The sequence below is a fragment of the Rhincodon typus genome, chromosome 2 (genome assembly GCF_021869965.1).
Source record: "Rhincodon typus isolate 14 chromosome 2, sRhiTyp1.1, whole genome shotgun sequence".
Classification (NCBI taxonomy): Eukaryota; Metazoa; Chordata; class Chondrichthyes; order Orectolobiformes; family Rhincodontidae; genus Rhincodon; species Rhincodon typus.
This window is the reverse complement of record NC_063333.1, coordinates 34497733-34512439: the sequence shown is the minus strand read 5'-3', so window position 1 is coordinate 34512439 and position 14707 is coordinate 34497733. Positions and strand designations below refer to the sequence as shown.

The 14707-nt window shown below is 41.3% G+C and overlaps 1 protein-coding gene across 1 annotated transcript in view; it reads right to left on the bottom strand.

Annotated features, from left to right (window-relative positions):
• Positions 1–11514: 11514 nt before the first annotated feature.
• Positions 11515–14707, bottom strand: part of odad2 (outer dynein arm docking complex subunit 2) — a 152125-nt gene continuing 148932 nt past the window's right edge. The window contains exon 9 of the mRNA XM_048606859.1: positions 11515–11802. Within this exon, the coding sequence (XP_048462816.1) occupies positions 11515–11802 (288 nt within the window). The remainder of the gene's footprint in view (positions 11803–14707) is intronic.

Genomic DNA, 14707 nt, shown 5'->3' with positions numbered 1-14707 from the left:
GTTTAACAGAAAGTTGGATAAATATGGGAGGAGAAAGGACCAGAAAGATATGTTGCTTGGGTGAAATAAAGAAGGGTGGGAGGAGGCCTACATGACATATAAATATCAGTATGTACCTGTCGGGTTAAATGGCCTGTTTCTGTGCTATAAAGATAATACCAAACTATGTAGCGCTTTTGAATAAATAATATATACCAAGGTTACTTACTGTGTATGTTAAACTTGACAACATTTGAACAACTCCATGGTCTGTTATAACTGCTAGGTTTTCTTCATCCATGGCTATTTTGGCTAAAGCTGCGCAAACACTGGCCAGAACCTCCATGTCATCAGATCTTAGCAAATTAACAATTAATTCCAGGCCACCAACAAAGGAGCGAACCATCTCCCCTGCTTCCTAAAAAGGCAGTCAACATAAAGTAAAAAATACAAGCTCACAGCTAGAATGACAAAAAAAAGTACAGATGAGTCTAACAAAGTCATCAGGTTGGCAGAAATTTAGATGCATGCATTTTTTGTGCAAAACTCAAACCTGACCTTATAGGTTTTGATGTATGAATTTTGCAGATGGCCACAATTAAGGATTTGATTTGTGGTGGAGAGATTGTGATGTGGTGAAAAGGTCACTGTACTAGGAATCTAAAAGCCCAGGCTATTGCTTTGGTCCCATGGGTTCGAATCCCACTAGAGCAACGAATGAAATGTAGATTTAATTAATGAATCTGGGATATGAAGCTAGCCTCAGTAATGCTGACCATGAGAATTTGCTGTTAAAAAAAATCTGTTTCACTAATATCCTTTAAAAGCGGTTATCTGCATTACTTACCTAGTTAGGTCTACATGTGATTCCATACCCACAAAAATGTGCTTGACTCTTAACATTTCTCTGAAATGACCTAGGAAGCCATTCAGTTCAAATACTGTTAGGTATGAGCAACCAATGTTGACTGTACCAGCAATTCCTACATCAGATCAAAGAATATAGAATAAAAAAACAACTTTGTTATCTCTAGGCTTGACTATTCCAAAGCACTCCTGTTTAAACTTCTATTTCCTACCGTCCTTAACTTGAGGTCACCCAAAACTCTGCTGCCTGTGTCCTGAATCATAGCAAGTCCCATTCAGCCCGTCCTTGCTGACTTAACACTTAGTCCCAGTGAAGCAGCTCATTTTAAAATTCTCATCCTTTTTTTCCAATGCCTCTATGATCTCACCCTCTATAACCCTGCTATCTCTTCAGCTCTCTGAGATATCTGCATTTCTCCAATTGTTACAATCTAGTTAGGGGACCATTAATGTATATTTGGAAATCTGAATACCTCATTTTAACCAACAGATTTACGCCACAGGATTTCATTTCTTTTTAACAAAATCATCTTCACTGCATAGAAAATAATTAGTTAAATCAAGTATTATTGATTTAATAATATGGTTTATAACAATGCATTCAGGTTTGCTTTTTATTTCCCAAGAATTCCCTAAAAAGACACACTAATCTGAAAGTTATTTACTTCTGCAGATACCACCCATAAGTAGCCACTGTCCTTTGGAGAATTGTCTTCAGTTTAAGTTACCCTCAGAGGTGAAGCTTTCCTTTATCATCTCTTGAATGGGGATGTCTCAGCTTCTTGTTTGGGTTACTTTTCAATGCTTCCAAGGTAACTTAGCTGATTACTTTGTATTGCAATAAGAGACCATTTGGTCCACTGTAGATTCTCCCACTAGCTCTAAACTAGGTAATCCTCTGCGTTTTGTTCTTTCATAAGATTCAAACTGAGAAAACCACACAATTTTACTCTGTTTTCAGTGCAGGTCGATCTTCTCTCAGTAAACTGCAAACCACATCAGGTCCAAACTGCAACTAACTGTCCTGGTAAACACTAAAAAATTGAAAGCAGAGAACTTTATTTAGCTCCACCCATTTCCATGATGATGTGGCCTGAACTATTCTTAAACTTAGCTTTAAGTTAATATTCTCTTGGAGAATCATCTGTAATTTATTTTTTGATCCAATGACATGAATGGATTTCACAACATTTTAGGGTCTACTGAATGCCTTTAAACTGCAATGATATCTCCCAAAACAAATGATCTCTCTGGATTGCACTTCTTTGTAAGCATTGTAGACAGAATGTCTCCAGATTTTTAGCTAAGAAAGCAAACCTATCGTCTTCTTTTACCTTGCTCAAATCCTGAACTTTTGAACTTACAACCAAAAGTGTTATATTTCTAAAGCTTAAGTTGCCATAGTTTTAACAGAACATAGGGCTGCTCTCTCATTACACAGAGATGATTTTGTAATGACTTAACCTGAGGTAAAGGGAAGAGGTTGAGAAGGACAACCCTTCATGCTAATCTCAGTTGGTGGTGGGAATTGAACCTACACCTGTTTACAAAACACTGTTTTGCAAACCAAAAATCCACCCAACAGAAGCTAAACCGAATCCCTTCTGCAGTTTTATTCTAAAACATTTGAAAATGTACCAGATATTCACAACACAATTCTGATCTCTTTAGCATTCCTGATTTTAATCACTGCATCATTTCCTTCAAGTTGCCCAATCCTAAGCACTGGAATTCTCTCCCCAAACTTTGTGCCTCTTCTCATTTGAGATGCTTGTTACAACTCACATTTTTGATCAAGCTATTGTTTATTTTTTCTAATGTCTATTATGTGACTCAGCATCTGTTTGATAACACTACTCTGAAGCTAGGGACACTTCATGACGTTTAAGGCTTAATATAAATACTAGTTCTTTTTGTTGATGATATTTCAGGCATTTTCAGAATAGTCATTTCTTCTGATGCTGCCTAACTTGCTGCGTGCTTCCAGACTTTTTGGCTTTTGTTTAAGATTTAAACAAAATTCCACAGATCTTGGCAATTTCTCAGCCCTAAAGTAGCCCAGCCTGAAGACAGAAATTCCAAGTGCAGTTCACAATCAATCTGGAAAATCTTCACATATCCAACTCAATTACAGAACAGAAGGATCAAATAAAATCAGCTGAGCTAGACTACTGTGTCAAGACAATTGTGTTCAAGCATCATCATCATCACGAGGACTGGTTCAATGAAAGCTATGCTGAAATATGTGACCTCTGAGAACAAAAGCAAGAGCCTTCATTGCCTGACAGGTTGCAAGTGAAGAAGAAAGTCTAGCAACTCCTTAAGGCTGATGCTCAGAGCCAAACCTAGAAGGTAAAGGATATGTGGTGGAAAGAGAAAGCCCAACAATATTCAGCAATATGCTGACCATTATGATATGGAGTTTTGTTTTGAAACCAGCAGGGCTATATATATGTCCAAAGTCAAATGGACAAAATCCCCTTCACTCACAGGATGCTCTTTTTCTTCTTCAGGATGACAAGCCATTTATCAATGTTGTAGTGAAAGGTTCCAGTGTTATATTTAAAGACAAACTGGACACCACTTCACTGCGAGACAGGAAGTTCAAATGGACTTGTGATGTTCACTGCTGGAAGCCCAGAAATTCATACCAAGAAGTCAAAGGTTACTCCCAGGTTTACCAGAGAATTAGCACATTTCATATATACAGGGGGAAAGTAAACTCAGTCAATTATCATCATATTCATCCACTCTCAGTGATAGAAGGAGACATCATTTGAACTATCAATGTAACTTCTAACTTGTACATTGAATCTGATCTTAGGCCTGTTAAACTCAACAGAACCTCATTCAACTTGGTCCAAATATGGATTAAAGCCTTTTTTTTTTAAATTAATTCATCGTCTGTGGACTTCACTGGCCAGACCAGTAGATATTGCTTAATTGCTCAGAAGACAGTCAACCACATTGCTATAAGCCTGGAGTGACATGTAGGCCAAATGGCAGATTACCTTCCCTAAAGGGGATTAATGAACCAGATGTGTTTTCCCCAATAATTGTCAATAATTTCATGTTCACCTTTTCGACGGTTAATTCCAGATTATTATTGAATTCAAATTTCATGGCAGGATCTGAACCCAAGTCCACAGAACATTATTATTCTAGTGATGATACCACTAGGCCATTACCTCCCTTGAATTGGAGATGTTACACTAGAGTGACTATCCTCAACATTACAACATCAGGAGGATAAAGTGTAAAATACCAGAGAAATAGCTCCGACAGAAAAAGGAGTGCTAGGTCTCCACTTTGTAACTGCCATGGAGAAGGGTGAATGGAAATTGCAAAATGTCCCTACAGCAGCAAATTGTGGAAGGAAAGATGGGAATACCTTAGAGAGGGTGAAGTGATCTGCAAGTGAAAGGTGTGGTGTGTATAAGACCATAAGACATAGGAACAAAATTAGGCCATTCTGCCCATCGAGTTCTCTCCAGCACTAGATCATGACTGATATGTTTCTCAACCTCTTTCTCCTGCGTTCTCTCCACAACACTTGATCCCCTTACCAATCAAGAACATATATACGTCTGTCTCAAGTACTCAATGACTTGACCTCTACAGCCTTCTGCAGCAATGAGATTCCACAGATTCGCTACACCGTGGCTGAAGAAATTCCTCATCAGAATTCTAAAGGGTCGTCCCTTCATACTGAAGTTGTATGGTGTCTTCCACTGTGAAAACTGATGCAAAGTCCTTATTCAGTTGCTCCGCCAACTTTTCATTTCCAGTTATTAGTTCTCCAGTCTCACTTTCCAGTGGTCCATTGTCCACTCTTGCCTCTCCTTTCAGATAATGAAAAAAAACACTTGCAATCTTCTTTTATATTACGTGGGTGGACCAGGACAGATTATTGGTGAACATTGCACCCAGGAACTTGATGCTCTTGACCCTCTCTACCTCAACACCATTGATGCCGAAAGGGGCGTGCCCTCCACTCCACTTCCTGAAGTCAATGACCAGCTCCTTTGTTTTGCTGATATTTTGCTGGTAGGAGAACATTCCTTCCACTCCGACTCCAGACCCCACCCACAACTCCTTCTCTGATATATCGATAACATCATTGGTGCTGCTTCTCTCTCTTGTCTAGAATTAGAAAAATTTTCACTTCCAGTTTCTATCCTGCTCTCTCCTGCACCTGATCCATCTCCTCCCCTTCCTTCCTCGACATCTTAGTTTCCATTTCTGGGGTTCTTTCTGATTCATTAGCCTCCATTTTCAGCCACTTTAACACTCCCCTTAAGTCTCACTTGAGCAGGAGACAACAAGCACACATGACTCTGCTCGCAGCTGAGATGCTGTTGTCACAGAAGTAGTAACAGGTATACAAGTAGCGACTATTACACCAACATAATACAGGGACAACCTGAGTCACTGATGTTTGCTGCATGATGGTCGCTCAGTTAGAGCGGTCAAGAAGATTGATGATGGTGATGACCATCATGCCCTTTGAGGATTGGCACTGTCATCCTCCATAATTGCTGCCTCAGCCTTTTGGTGGCACTCCACATGGCTAGAGAGGATCACAAATTGGGGTGCAACTGGCATCTATTCTGTCACTATCACTACACAGCCCAAGCTATAGAGCATCACATGCATTTTGTTCATAATTCCTGAACATACGCCTAAGTGCTTCCACATATGGCTGTCCATGAGTTTGGCCATTCTGTCAATGGAGAAGCTCGTGCATTCAAAGCCCTGAGCCATGGTGACATACATGGACTGATTGGCTTCTCCATATTTCTCATCTCTCCCCACTACCATTGGGATCCTGAGATTTGGGAACATATTTCTCCTGTGGGTCCAAGTGGGGCCTCCTTTCCTGTGATTTGTGAGGTCCTGTATCTGCACTAAGCTGAGAAAGGCTATTTCGCTCCTTCATCCAGGAGATAGCAAGAACTGCAGATGCTGGAGTCAGAGTCAATACAGTGTGGAGCTGGAGGAACACAGCAGGTCAGGCAGCATCAGAGGAACAGGAAAGTTGACGCTTCGGGTTTACATTCTTCATCAGGACTGGGGTCTATGTGGGTATTTATGTCCACATCTTTGATCTGAAGCAAGTGAGAGGAGTTAAAGGAGAAGTTGCTCAAAATGAGGACCAGCTCAACCAGGTGGAGGAGACTGGTGGTGGATGGGGATGGTTCAGGCGTTCTTTCCAGGAAGAAGCAGAGAGCCCTGAGACCAGTCTGATGTGAGATGGACATGTAAAGGGATTGCATGTCCATGGTGAGAGGAGGTGGCTGATGCCCGCGAGCTGGAAACTTTGAAAGGACAAGGGCAGAAAAAATTGAACTAAGATAAGAAGAAATAAGTTGGGTGGGGCAGGAATAGGCAAAAACCATGGGTGTGCCCAGGCGATCCTGCTTATGGATTTTGGGAAAGAGATAGAAGGGGGCTCAATAAAACAAGAGTCATGGTTTTGGAGGTAGTATTCTGAGGAAGGGTCACTCGACTTGAAATGATAACTCTGATTTCTCTCCACAGATCCTGCCAGACCTGCTGAGCTTTTCCAGCAATTTCTATTCTTATAAATAACTATTGCATTTGAGATTGATTTATTGTTGTCACATGTACCGACATACAGTGAAAAGGGTTGTTTTGTGATATACAAGCAGATTGTACCATACTAAGTGTATCAGGGTAGTAGAACGGAATGCAAAATAAAGTGTTACAGCCACAGAAAAGGTGCAGAGAGAGATATCAGAATTAATGTTTGAGAGGCCCATTCAAAAGTCTGATAACAGCAGGGAAGAAGCTGTTTTTGAATCTGTTCATATGTGTATTCAACCTTTTATCCTCCTCCAACAGGCAGAAGATATGGAAGAGAGTACAGCCAGGATGGGAAGGGTTTTGATTATGTTGGCTGCTTTCTCAAGGTGGCAGGAAGTCTAGGTGGGGTAAATAGATGGAAGGCTGGTTTTCGTGACTGACTGGTCTGTGTTCACAGCTCTTTGTAGTTTCTTGCGGTCTTGAGAAGAGCAGTTGCCACACCACACTTTGATGCATCCAGATATGATACTTTCTATGATGCATCAATAATAATTGGTAAGAGTCCTTGTGGACATACTAATTTTCCTTAGCCTCCTGAGAAAGTGGAGACATTGCTTTGCTTTCTTGACCATCACTGCAACGTGGGTGGACCAGGACAGATTATTGGTGAACATTGCACCCAGGAACTTGATGCTCTTGACCCTCTCTACCTCAACACCATTGACTTCAGGAAGTGGAGTGGAGGGCACGCCCCTTTCGGCATCAATGACCAGCTCCTTTGTTTTGCTGATATTAATGAGATATTGTTGTCTTTACACCATGCTGCTAAGCACTCAATCTTTTTTTCTGTACTCTGTGTCATCGTTGTTTGAGATCTGACCTACAAGGATGGTGTTGTCAGCAAACGTATAAGTAGATTGGGGCAGAATTTGGCCACGCAGTTGTGAGTACACAAGGGGTATAGTAGGGGGCTGAGTACACAGCCTTGTGGGAAACTGGTATTGAGGATTATGATGGAGGAGGTGTTGTAACCTATTCCTAATGATTGCGGTCTATGGATTAGGAATTTGAGGATCCAGTTACAGAGGACGGAGCGAAGACCTAGGTCTTGTAGTTTAGAGATGAGTTTGTTCGGAATGATGGTGTTGAAGGTGGAGCTGTAATCAATAAATAGGAACCTGACAAACGTCTTCATGTTATCCGGATGTTCCAGGGATGAGTGTAGGGCCAGGGAGAGCGCATCTGCTGTGGATTTGTTATGCAGGTTGGTGAACTGTAATGGATCAAAGCAATCTGGGAAGCTGGAGTTGATATGAGCCATGACTAATGTCTTGAAGCATTTCATCATTATGGAGGTCAGACCCTCCAGGCGGTAGTCACTGAGGCACGTTATATGATTTTTTTTTTTTTCTTTGGCACTGGGCTGATGGTAGTCTTCTTAAAGCAGGTGGGGATTTCAGATCGTAGTAAGGAGAGGTTAAAGACGTCTATGAATACTCCTACCAGCTTGTCTGCGCAGGATTTGAGTGAATGGCTAGGGGCTCCATCCAGGCCAGCAGCTTTCCATGGGTCCACTCTAATGAAAGGCCACATAGCACCTGCAGCAGTGACCATGGGTACAGGTGCATCCAAGGCTGTTGCGACAAGTGACATAGTTTCACTGACCTTCTGTTGAAAGCAAGTGTAGAACACATTGACCTCATCAGATTGGGATGTATTACAATAGAAATCAGAGTTGGGATAAGAAGGGGGTTTTCAGGACGGCATAAGGATCAGGATGGAATGGCATAGGGATCAGTACTGGAGCCACAATTGATTACAGTATACATCAATGAGGAAAGTGAATGTACATAGCCAAGTTTGTAGATGATGCAAAAATAGGTTGGAAAGCAAGTGGTGAGGATGACTCAAAGAGTCTGTGGAGAGATTCAGACAAGTTAAACAAGTGGACAAAATCTTGCAGATAGAATATAATGTGGGAAAATGTGATGTTATGCACTTTGGTAGGAAGAATAGAGGAGTTGAATGTTATTTAAATGGATAAAGACTGCATAAAGCTGCGCTGCCAGAGGGATTTTGGAGTCCTCATGCTTGAATCACAAAAAAAAAATCAAGTTCAGTGGGTAGTAGAGAAGACAAATAGAATATTGCCCCTTATTTCAGAGAGAAAGCAGTATCAATATAGGAAGGTCTTGCTATAGCTATAGCTATTGTTATAGTTAGACTGCTTCTACCAGTCTCTTCGCCCTCTTGTTATTTCTTACCTCCATCCATATGATCCTAGAAAATCATATATGTAGCATAACAGAAAATCTAATTTACAGTATTTGGTTGTATTTCTCATATATGATCCAAATAGAATTCTGTAGGAAAGCCACAGAAAAGATGCTAAACAAAACCATATGCCAATTATATAAATAATTTACTGCAAATAGAAATATCAAATTTCTCTAAAATACACAGAACAATGATAGGTTCTATCCTTTCCAATTCTTGCCCAACACAAGTTATGCAACGAACACATTCTACAAATATCGGTAATTTTTCCAATCATTTTCAAACAATATCAAACTTGATCAAAATTATTTTGGGTTTCATCCTCTCTCCAGAAATATAATTGTAGATTGACATGAAGGATGCAGTTGCTGGTAAAGCTTTTTAAAAACTTGCATCATCATCTTGCTAATTTCAGTTTACTACGCCTGAAATATCAGCCCATAATTTTCGATAGCCAGACAGTCATAGATGAGAGTTGCATACTGGGACCCTGCAGAATCTCTGAATTAGCAGACAGATATGTTTTAGAGTATAGTGTTCAAGAAAGAAAATTTATGGGAACTTGAAGATTCTGATGTGCAATTCTCTTGTCTCTGCAAACCTCTGATAGTATCCATTTAAATGAGAAAATTCAAGGGTTCCACTGCAGCTAAGTTATTAGCTACCAAAGAAATGCTAGGCTATTAAAAACCTAGTCAAATTCCTGGCTAACTATTAAACTGACCTTCCATTTTACCACACACACACATCCATAACCTTACACCTTCCAGACCCAATCTTCCCATCCCCGCCTCTGAATCTGACATCCTCTTCCCCTGGGACGAGACACCTCTATCTCCCCTCAGAATCCAACAACACTGCAGTCAGACCTGACATGTATGGCACCTCAATTCACCCCTCCCCAGAGCCAATACTCCTTTTCCTGCTGGACTCTGAAAATCCCCTCCCCTGCTGCGAGAGCTGGCACCACTCAACTTCCCACTACCAAATATTTCCTTCCAGAAATGTTGAGCTCTTTCTTAATGTAAAGAATAGGTCTGGAGTGGCAGTCTGACTTTGCCATTTCCCAGAAAATTGGGCTCATCCTTTCAAATAGCACTATCATTATCAAAATTTCCATAATGTCAAAAAATAGTGCTCCATACTTTTGAAAATAAACCAATATTCCACTTTTGGACGATATTTAACAATAATTTTAATCTAATTCAAGATGAATGTTAATAGACATGAGGGTGGCCACTTTTCTATGCATTTTTTTCTTTGAAAACTATACTCCAAAAATATATTCCTTTGTGATTTACTATTGTCACATGTACCTAGGTACAGTAAGAAGTTTTGTTTTGCGTGCAGTACAGGCAGATCATTATGTACAAAGTGTATAATGGAACAGAGCAAGGAATGCAATGTCACGACTGCAGAGAAGGTGCACAGAGAGCAAGGTCAACATCAAATTTGAAAGTTGAGAAGTATGTTCAGAAGTACGATAATATCAAGGAAGAAGCTGTTCTTGAATCTGTTGGTATATGTTTAAGCTTTTGTATTTTCTGTCTGATGGAAGACGTTGGAAGAGATTTAACTGGAGTGGGAGGGGTCTTTGATCATGTTGGCTACCTTCCGGAGGCAGCAGGAAGTATAGATGGAGTCAGTGGATGGAAGGTTGGCATGCCTAATAGACTGGGCTGTGTTCATGACTCTCCGTAGTTTCTTATGGTTTTGGGCAGAGCAGTTGCCACACCAAGGCGTGATGCATCCAGATAGAATGCTTTCCATGGTGCAACTATGAAAATTGGTAAGAGTCTTTACAGCCATGCTGAATTTCCTTAGCCTCCGAGGAAAGTAGAGGCATTGTTGTGCTTTCTTGACTGCTACATCAATGTGGATGGGCCAGGACAGATTGTTGGCGATCATTACTCCTAGGTAAGGTATCAACCATCTCCACCTCAGCACCACTGATGTAGACACCAGTGTGCCCTCCACCTTCTTCCTGAAATCAATGACCAGTTGTTTTGTTTAGCTGACATTGAGAGAGAGATTGATATCTTTACATCATGCCACCAAGGACTCTATCCCCTTCTGGTGTTCTGTCTCATTGTTGTTTGAGATCTGGTGTACAATTTGTCAACAAACCTGTAGTCACAGTTAGGACAAAATTTCATCACACAGTCATGAGTGTACAGAGGGTGGATCAGAGACCTAGGTTTCAGACTTTGGAGATTAGTTTGATTGACCATAGCTCTGCTTTTAACACTATAATACCAATGAGTAGGATCCTGATAGAGGTATCCTTGTTATTCAGATATTCCAGAGATGAGTGCAGGGCCAGAGAGATGGTGTCTGGTGTGGACCTGTTGTGATAGTGGGCAAATTGCAAGGGAATTGGATTGGATTGAATTGAATTGAATTGCATTAATTTTATCGTCATTTACTCAAATGAATATAGTGGAAAGTTTCCAGACACAGCATTACAGCACCACTTTGGTTCAAACATATCTAGGTACATATAGTCAAGATCAAATTCTGAAGAAACAAAACAAAATTAGAAAAGTAAAGAAATAAATAGTCCAGCATTGTAGGTCTGAGGAATAAATTAGAAAAATAAGTATCAGTCTTTCTGACCCTGTCCATGCCAGCACCTAACTTCAAGGGAGACCTCTACTATGTCCCCGCCGCCTGTGCCAGACACAGCAATGTAGAAGTTGCCCCGGTTTTAGGTGCCATCTCTTTGCCACTGAGCCCACTTCACTGATGCCGCTGAACCCACACTCACCCTGCAACTAAGAGTCTCTGGCTCTACTGCCAGGCCAGCCCGCCACCGCGCCATGAGTCCCACTTTGGCTGCAGATGTCACCTTGCTGACATTGCCATTTTGACGACTCCATTGCTGCTATCCCTGATCACTGGAGGAGCTTTGCTACTGCTGCTGTCACAGGCCCCGAATGCCAGGAAAACAACCTCACTGCTGCCGCCTCCGGCCCTGAACAGTAGGAGAACGCACTCGCTGCTGCTGCCACGGGGCCCCATATGGCGAGAACGCTTGCTGCCACTGCCTCCGCCTCTGATTGCCAGGAGAAGCCACATCCACCACTCTGCGTGCGGCCTGTTCTTGCTGCCATGCCAGTGTTGCTGACCAATCTGCCACAGAAAAAAAGAAGGAAAAAGACCAAAAGGAAAGAAAAATAAAGTGAAAGAAAAGAACAGAAGCAAAAGTAAAACAGAGAAGGAAAGCAGATGGGAGCAGATGGGCTCCAGGCAAGAGCCTACACACAGCCCTGTTACTCCACTGCTATCTTGCATCAGCAAAAAAAAAAGGATCAAGGCAGGCTGGGAGGCTAAAGTTCATAAGAGCCATGACTAAAGTCTTGAAACACTTCATAATTAATGGTCAGAGGCAGGTGTCAGGGTGGTTAGTTTGAGTCTCTAGCTTAGTCTGGTATTGCCTCTTAGTGTCTTTAATGGTGCCTCTAATATCTGTTTGCTCTCCTTAGGTTCCAAGATTAGGTAGCATAATTTGACTGAGAAGGACAGGGAGAAGACTTGCTGTATGATCTATTATTTTATTGGTGGCAAGGTAGTGTTTAGAAATGAATTGTGATGGCTTAGCACCTCGACAAAGACAGACTTATGGCACTAGCTAGGCCTGAAGTAAGTAGAATGTCACCAAACTTTAGACTTTTGAGTATTATTTATTCTTGGGTCCAATTCCCTATTGCTGCACTTGGAAAGGATACATAAGCTTTAATAAAGTATTATTATTGGGAACTGAATTTGTATTTTATATATCATAATTATTTGTTTTGAAGGTTAAAAAAATGAAAGGAAATGGCAAATTATCCATCAGAGGGTTGTCAACACAAAATGAGACTCTATAGTTGGCTCTCCTTTGAGTTCTCAAGTAGGAACTAATTCCAAAATACGTGCCTGTAGACAATTTCCTTATGAACTCATTGATAATCTCTGTCAGAAGAGTCACAGTCATAGAGCCACATAGCATGGAAACAGGTCCTTTTGGCCCAAATTGTCCATGCTGATCCGGTTTCCTAGACAGAGGAAGAGTCACTCAACCTAAAATGTTAACTCTGATTTGCTCCACAGATGCTGCAAGACCTGTTGAGCGTTTTTTAGCAATTTCTATTTTTGTCTCTTTTCCTAGACTGAACTAATCGCATTTGGCCCATATCCCTCAACTTTTCCTATCCATGTAGCTGTCCAAATGTCTTTTAAGTTTTGTAATTACACTTACCTCTACCACTTCCTCTGGCAGCTTGTTCCATGTATGCACCACCCTCTGTGAGAAAAAGTTACTCCTCAGGTTCCTTTTAAATCTTTCCCTTTCACCTTAAATCCATGCCCTCTAGTTTTAGACTCCCCTACCCTGAGGAAAATACCTTGGCTATTCACCTTATTTATGCCCCTCATGATTTTATAAACCTCTATAAAGTTACCGCTCCACCTCCTACACTCTAGGGAAAAAAAGTCCCAGCCTATCCAGCCTCTCCTCATATTTCAAACCCTCAGGTCTCACTAACATCTTTGTAAATATTTTCTGTACCCCTTCCAGTTTAATCACATCCTTCCTATAACAGGATCACCAGTACTCCAAATGAGGCCTTACCAATGTCTTGTACAGTCCTAACATAATGTCTCAATTCCTGTACCAAATGCTCTGACCTATGAAGGCAAGTGTGCCAATGCCTTCTTCACAATCCTGTTTACCTGTTATGCCACTTTCAAGGAACAGTGTACCTGCATTCCTAGGTCTTTCTGTTCGGCAACACTCCCAGGGTCCTACCATTAACTGTGGAAGCCCTCCCCTGGTTTGTCTTACCAAAATGCAACACCTCACATTTAGCTAAATTAAACTATCTGCCAATCCTTGGCCCACTGGCCCAGTTGATCAAGATCCCATTTTACTCTTGCGTAATCTTCTTCACTGTCCACAATATTACCAATTTCAGAGTCATCTTCAAATTTATTAACCATGCCTCCTATCTTCGCATCCAAATCATTTTATATAAATGATGAACAACACTAGAGCCAGCATTAATCCTTTCACACAATGCTGGTCACAGGCCTCCAGTTTGATCAACAATCCTCTACCACCACTCTCTGTCTCCTACCGTCAAGCCAATTTTGTATCTAATCGGCTAGCTTCCCCTATATCCCGTGTGATCTAACCTTACTAATCAGTCTACCATGCAGAAACTTCTCAAATGCTTTTCTGAAGTCCATATGGACAATGTTCATAGCTTTGCCTTCCTCAATATCCGATGTTACTTTCTCAAAAAACTCAATCAAGTTTGTGAGACATGATTTCCCATGCACAAAGCCATGTTGACTATCCCTAATCAGTCCTTGCCTTTCCAAATACATGTAAAACCTATCTTTCAGTATTCCTTCCAACAATTTACCCACAACTGATGTAAAGCTCACCGGTCTATAGTTCCATGGCTTTTTCTTACAACCTTTCTTAAATAATGGCACAATAGTAGGCAACTTCCAGTCTTCCGGCGCCTCATCCATGGCTGTCAATGATACAAATAGCTCAGCAGGGGGCTTAGCAATCTCTTCCCTAGTTTCCCACAAGTTCTCGACAGGTTGGATGAGTGGGCAAATCAATGGCAGATGCAGTATAATTTGGATAAATGTGAGGTTATTCACTTTGGAAGCAAAAACAAGAAGGCAGATTACTACCTGAATAGGTGTAAATTGGGAGAGGGGAGTATGCAGCGGGACCTGGGTGTCCTTGTGCACTAGTCGCTGTAGGTAAGCATGCAGGTGGAGCAGGCGATGAAGAAGGCAAATGGTATGTTGGCATTCATTGCGAGAGGTTTTGAGTACAGGAGCAGGGATGTGTTGTTACAGTTGTACAGGGTCTTCGTGAGACTATGCCTGGAATATTGCATGCAGTTTTGGTCTCCTTTTCTGAGGAAGGATGCTCTTGCTCTCAAGGGAGTGCAACAAAGGTTTACCTGGGGATGGCCGGTCTGACGTCTGAGGAGAGATTGACTAGGTTGGGATTGTTTTTGCTAGAGTTCAG